This window comes from Myotis davidii, unplaced genomic scaffold, assembly GCF_000327345.1.
Source record: "Myotis davidii unplaced genomic scaffold, ASM32734v1 scaffold174, whole genome shotgun sequence".
Lineage (NCBI taxonomy): Eukaryota > Metazoa > Chordata > Mammalia > Chiroptera > Vespertilionidae > Myotis > Myotis davidii.
The window spans coordinates 1,778,190-1,784,324 of NW_006289087.1; the positions used below are offsets into that span (position 1 = coordinate 1,778,190).

The following is a 6,135-nucleotide window of genomic DNA, read 5'->3' on the forward strand; positions in this document are numbered from 1 at the left end:
ACGATGGAGGGGGGTGCGGCATCACGCCGTCGGTGTTTATCAAGATGTCCGAGTAGAGGAAGAGGTTCCACTCCTCCTCTGGGAGGGACCCGAGGCCGTCTGCGGGGGGACCCTCGCTGGCGTTGTTCTTCATGATTGCGGCGCAAAGCAGGAAGGCGAAGCAGAGCTTATGCTGGTTGAACAGAGCCGCGGAGACCACCTACGGGGACAAGGAAACCGTTAGGCGAACGCAGGGAGGGCAGACACGCGTGCGGCATTCACCTTAAAGGCTGTCCTCACCTTAAATACATTCATGGTCAGCACCTCGACGGAGTTTTTAAGGCGCGTCTCTAAGGGAGGTTTCTCCGGTTTCAACTTGGACTCTTTGGAGAGGCTTACAAGTTCGTGAACTTTCTTGGGAGGGGCTTTCTCCCTTTTCAGCCCGTGTTCCTCCTGCTCCTTGCCTTTGGAAACGACCGAGGAGAGGAAAACCTGGCGGAACCAGTCCAGGGAGAACTGGTACATGTGGCTGATCTGGGTCAGACTGGCCACGACGAAGTAGAGCAGGGCGCCCCGGGTGGCGATGGGGAGGTAGTTTCTACGCGTGGCCTGGATCTCGCTTTCTGCTTTTTCCGTCTCGCTGATGCGCTTGGAGATCTCATTGGAAGTGATCTTGGATTTTCTCAGGGTGTCCACAATTTCCTCGTTATCTAGCACACATCCTAGAAACAAACAAGAAGTGAACGCAAAGAAAAGCCGCTCCCGTGTCCAGTGGCGGCGTCCGCATTCTGAACTCGCCATGTACGAGTTTTCGCTATTGGCTTTTTGTGGGTTTTGTTCTGGAGATGAGCGCTTAAGGGAAGATGAGTCATGATTCTAGTAAGTTTGAGTAAGAGCACACATCCCCCTCTTCCCACTCCCTCATCTCTTCTTTAAATTACGTTCGTGTTTATGGATTCTATTTTTATTGCAGGCACATAAATTGTCATTCCATCATGACGAACGCATTTCCACGGTGACCCGCTATACACAGAGAAGATGAAAATAAAACTTCCAGAAATGAACACGGTTACCCTCATTTCCTGGGACGCACTCAGATATTTCCTATTGTTCTCTATTTTCTTTTTTAAAATATATTTTATTGATTTTTCACAGAGAGGAAGGGAGATAGAGAGTTAGAAACATCGATGAGAGGGAAACATCAATCAGCTGCCTCCTGCACATCTCCCACTGGGGATGTGCACACAACCCAGGTACATGCCCTTGACTGGAATTGAACCCGGGACCTCTCAGTCCACAGGCAGATGCTCTATCCACTGAGCCAAACCGGTTTTGGCTGTTCTCTATTTTCAAAACAAATACAAGTGATCATGACCAATGAGACTGATTGCTCATCCCATGAAAAGGGTGCCCTGCTTTCTGGGAAGGGGAGAGGGGCCGAAGGTGGGCTGGTCAGCCATGGCCAATGAGTCAGTGCATCAGGCCTCCACACACCCCAGACGGAGTGGCAGAGGTCCGGGCTGGTGAACACGCGGGTTTGGGAAGAGTGGTCATGGAGAGAGCAAGGAGGCTGTGTGCCCTTTCCCTATACTCTGCCCTATGAATGTCTTGCATTTGGCTGTTCCTGAATTATCTGCACATTTTTGTTAATCCTCACTAAAGGCTACCATTGATTTTTAGAGCGAGTGGAAGGGAGGGGAGAGATACAGAGAGAGAAACATTGATGTGAGAGACACATCGATTGGTTGCCTCCTGCATGCGCCCCAGCCGGGGCCAGGGATTGAGCCTGCAACTGACGACCTTGCCCTTGACCGGAATCGAAGCCGGGACCCTTCAGTCCGAGGGCCGACACTCTACCCACTGAGCCTCACCGGCCAGGGCGCCACTCCACGCCGTAACTTGCCTTGTGTGTTCTCCAGCAAATTCAGCGTCTTTTCCTCCAGTTCTTCAAGAGTCATCGCATCCAGGGAAATGCTCTCCAGCAGCTGGAAGCGCTGATTTTCCAGGTGAGGGACTTCGTGAGTGACGATGGTGGACAGGAACTGATCTTGCAAACCCTGGAAGGTCACCGTGAAGTTGATGACACTGACGGAGTTATAGACGGCGGGAGGGAAGTGCGGGTTGTCTATTTCTGTAGATAAGTATAACCTGGAACACGAGAAAGGTGTCATCGAAGGTTAGTTGAAGGGGAACATGAAACCACTTTTTTTTTTTTTTAAATAATGAAAAAGGTATTTCTCCTGGAAGTAAACAAGACTCATTTTCAGCGCTCTTCTACCCTGTACACAAGGTGGCTCTCTGTGAGTTTGTACTCTGGGGATACATTTGCTACGCAGGACTTTAAAAACGCAACCACGCATGATGTTCGTACTACATTTTGGCCTGCAATTCAGGACGCAGTAAAGATGAATGCCACATAGTAGGCGCTTTGACCTGCCCGTAGGTCACGATAAGACTGGTTTTTCCCTGGAGGAAGAAGCCGGCGAGGGGTCTGAAGTAGAGGAGTGACAGGATTTGTTCTTAACAGGACAAATCTATCTGCTCTCTTGAGAGCAGTGTGTGCAGAGGGAGGCGGCTGGTTACAAGCTGGGAGATGGTGACGTGGAGCAGGTGGGACCAGGGTGCGTGGTCAGGAGGGGTCAGACTTCATTGCTGGTCAGGAGGTGTCAGACTTCATTGCAACCTGACAGAGCGAGAGACAATCCTCTTTTCTCTCGATGGGGGGGAAGGGGGTGAAGCGGCAACTTAGGTTAAGGAAGTGGCCCGGGACGCGTGGCCAGAGAGTGACAGGTAGGCTCTGCTGCCCGTCTGCCCTCCAATCTAGAGACCTCTACCACATCCCAGACACCCAATTCTGACACCAGACCAGGCTGTTGATTCAGGAAAACGCTGCCTCGTTAGCACCTCCAGGGCTTTGCCTAATCCATGGCATGGTGTTCGGCGAGGGGGAGAGGGTGGGTGACACGGAGCTTTCCTGAGTGTGTTCTGCGGGAAGCCACTCTCTGGAGAGGCCCAGCAAGCGGAGGGGTTGTAGGTCCTCGTCGGGAGGAATCTTGTTGAAGTTCGTTAAACTCAGAGCTTTAAAAAAGTAGAGGGACCCCTTTTTGTTGAGCGACACCTACTACATCCCTTGAGGAACGTGCTTTGGTAGATGTGGGAGGAGCTGGAGACAGAACCCTAAGGCGTGAGGACTTGGCAGCCCTGCTCAAGGGTGAGAGGGGGCCCAGGGGCCAGCAGCAGACAGAGCCAGTCTGCCCGAGGCCTGGAAAGAAGGTAAACGCATCGGGAAAGGGCTCGTTACAATTGTCCTCGAATTCTGTACGCCAGCTACTCCCTCACCCAGCAACCTCTCCTGGCCGGCTACCCCCTCACCCAGCAACCTCTCCTGGCCGGCTACCCCCTCACCCAGCAACCTCTCCTGGCCGGCTACCCCCTCACCCAGCAACCTCTCCTGGCCGGCTACCCCCTCACCCAGCAACCTCTCCTGGCCGGCTACCCCCTCACCCAGCAACCTCTCCTGGCCGGCTACCCCCTCACCCAGCAACCTCTCCTGGCCGGCTACCCCCTCACCCAGCAACCTCTCCTGGCCGGCTACCCCCTCACCCAGCAACCTCTCCTGGCTTTCAAATGCACTGTATGTGCACGCCCGCATGTGGTATTTTGTGGAAGAGCCACGCTCAAGGGGCCAAAGAGCCGCATGTGGCTAGCGAGCTGCAGTTTGCCAACCACAGGGCTAACGGATCAAATCAAGCTGCCGTGGGTCAGGTAGGGCCAGGCCTCCCACTTGCTGTCCTTCCTGCACAGTTTCTGAAAACCCCGTGGAGACCCATGCTTCGCCAGGCACAGGTGGAAAAATATCAGTGTGCAATGACTGAATAAACAACAATTCATTCTCTGTTCTGTATACTGAGGGCCAAGACACAGCAACTGAAAACACGAACAAAAGAAGAACATTCAAAATGCAATCTTGCTTCTCCCCCCAGGGGACGCTTATCAGGGCTGAAACAGGACCTTCAACATGACGGTCTGAGAAAACAGAAACGTTTGGCTCAGTGGACTAGGACCTTACCTAAATTTGGAATTATATTCAATCTCAGAATCATTGAGCCGGATGAAAGACTGGCCTCTTCTCTGGTAGATGTCCTTCTTCAAAATCCTCTTCAGACTTGGAGGCAAGGTTTCAGGGAGATCCTGAAAAACCCCATAGATGGGAGTTAAACAAGTTCATCTTACACAGAATGAATCGGTGGAAAAGACATAGCTTTAAGAAATGTGAATCTTTTCTCATTTTTTTTAATTGACTAAGCAGCGGTTCTCAACCTGTGGGGGTCGAACGACCCTTTCCCAGGGGTCACCTAAGACCATTGGAAAACACATCTATAATGACATACTGTTTTTGTGATGAATCACTATGCTTTAATGATGTTCAATTTGTAACAATGAAACTGGGGGTCACCACAACATGAGGAACTGTATCAAAGGGTCGCGGCATTAGGAAGGTTGAGAACCGCTGGAATAAGGTATTGCATATGTGTCCATATCCCCCCCATTGCCCTCCCACCCCACTCCCATACATACGAATCTTATTAATATCTGGACACCAGGAAAGGACAGACCTGAGAGAGCTGGACATTGAAAACTCACCGTGTAGATGCATGTCTTTCCCCCCAAAGGAGTTGACCTACTACTTCCTTTAAGGCCTCACTCAGGCTTTTTGCTCAGTGCACACTATGTGTGTGTCCGCGGCCTGGGACGAGGGAAGCCGGCCGCTGGGGGCACATACCTGCAGGAGGACACTCCCTCCTGCCTGCATAGCTTTTTCAATCGTCCTGATGTAATCGCTGTCCCGGATGGAGCGCTCCTGCAGCCGCGGCCCTTCCATCTGGCGGATCCAGTGATACGCTTGCGTGTGGGGGTCAATCAGCAGAGGCCAGGGCAGGCCGTTCTGGATCATGATGGCGTTCTCCGTCGAATACTGACCAAGAGGCAGCCCCTGCTGATGCCACTGGCGGATCTGGAATGAGACCACGGATGCGTTGTTTTGTGAACGTCTTCAACGTGGTTAATACCTACAGGACGTACCCGCCCGTTGGTCGCTTGTAGCCCGGATCCACCGGCGTGGTCCGGCTGGGCTGGTGTTCAAGTTGCCCTTATTTGACTTCCTAACAGCCCCTAAGTGATGCCGGCCCTATCCGGGTTGGCTCAATGGATAAAGCGTCGGCCTGCAGACTAAAGGGTCCCGGGTTGGATTCCGGTCAAGAGCACATGCCCGGGTTGTGGGTTCAATCCCCAGTAGGGGGCGTGCAGGAGGCAGCCAATCAATGATTCTCTCTCATCGTGGATGTTTCTATCTCTCCCTCTCCCTTCCTCTTTGAAATCAATAAAAATATATTTAAAAAAAAAAGAGTAGTGATGCTGGCAATTCAGATGTGCCAGAGAGAAGCTGTGATGGGCTTCCTTTCAGTGAAAAGGTGTGTATATATAGAAAAAAACATGGAACAGGCCGACAGCTGTCAGAGGGGAGGGGCGACTGGGTGAAAGAAGGTGAAAGGATTAGCCAAAGAACATACATGCATAGCCCATGGACACGGACAACAGTGTGCTGATGGCCAGAGGGAATGGGGGGGCTGGATAGAGGTGGGCAAAGGTGGGGGGATGGGGACATCTGTAATACAATACAGTGTCAACAATAAAAACAAAGTAAAAGAAAAGAAAAACACACCAGTATATATAGGGCCCGGTACCATCTGCAGTTCCAGGCATCCCCTGCTGACAGGGGGGACTACTGTACTTGGGATCGATATATCAATTTGGAAAAACTGATCTACGGAACTTCAACTTCCCAATATTGTGTGTTCCAGTTCATGAACATGGTATAACTTCATTTGTTTAGGTTTCTTAAAATTTATCTCCATATTTTATAGTTTTATACAAAATTTTTTTTGATAATTCATATCAATGCTATAGAAATGGCACCTAAAAACATGGCTATTTGTTGCTGGTGTAGAGAAATGCCATTGGTTTTTGCATATTGACTTTAATTCCAGAAACTTGGCTAAACATTTGTGAATGCTCACGATATATCTACCTATTCTCTTCAGTTTCCTAGGTACATAACACCTTCAAAATTTTCTACTTTTTTGTTTTTCTCTTTCC

The 6,135-nt window shown here is 50.7% G+C and overlaps 1 protein-coding gene across 1 annotated transcript in view; it reads right to left on the reverse strand.

Annotated features, from left to right (window-relative positions):
* DNAH14 (dynein, axonemal, heavy chain 14) overlaps positions 1-6,135 on the reverse strand; it is a 157,968-nt gene that overhangs the window by 19,728 nt on the left and 132,105 nt on the right. The window contains exons 59-63 of the mRNA XM_015562337.1: positions 4,763-4,993; positions 4,049-4,170; positions 1,883-2,127; positions 280-701; positions 3-199 (exon numbers count right to left, since the gene is read on the reverse strand). Of these exons, the coding sequence (XP_015417823.1) occupies positions 3-199; positions 280-701; positions 1,883-2,127; positions 4,049-4,170; positions 4,763-4,993 (1,217 nt within the window). The remainder of the gene's footprint in view (positions 1-2; positions 200-279; positions 702-1,882; positions 2,128-4,048; positions 4,171-4,762; positions 4,994-6,135) is intronic.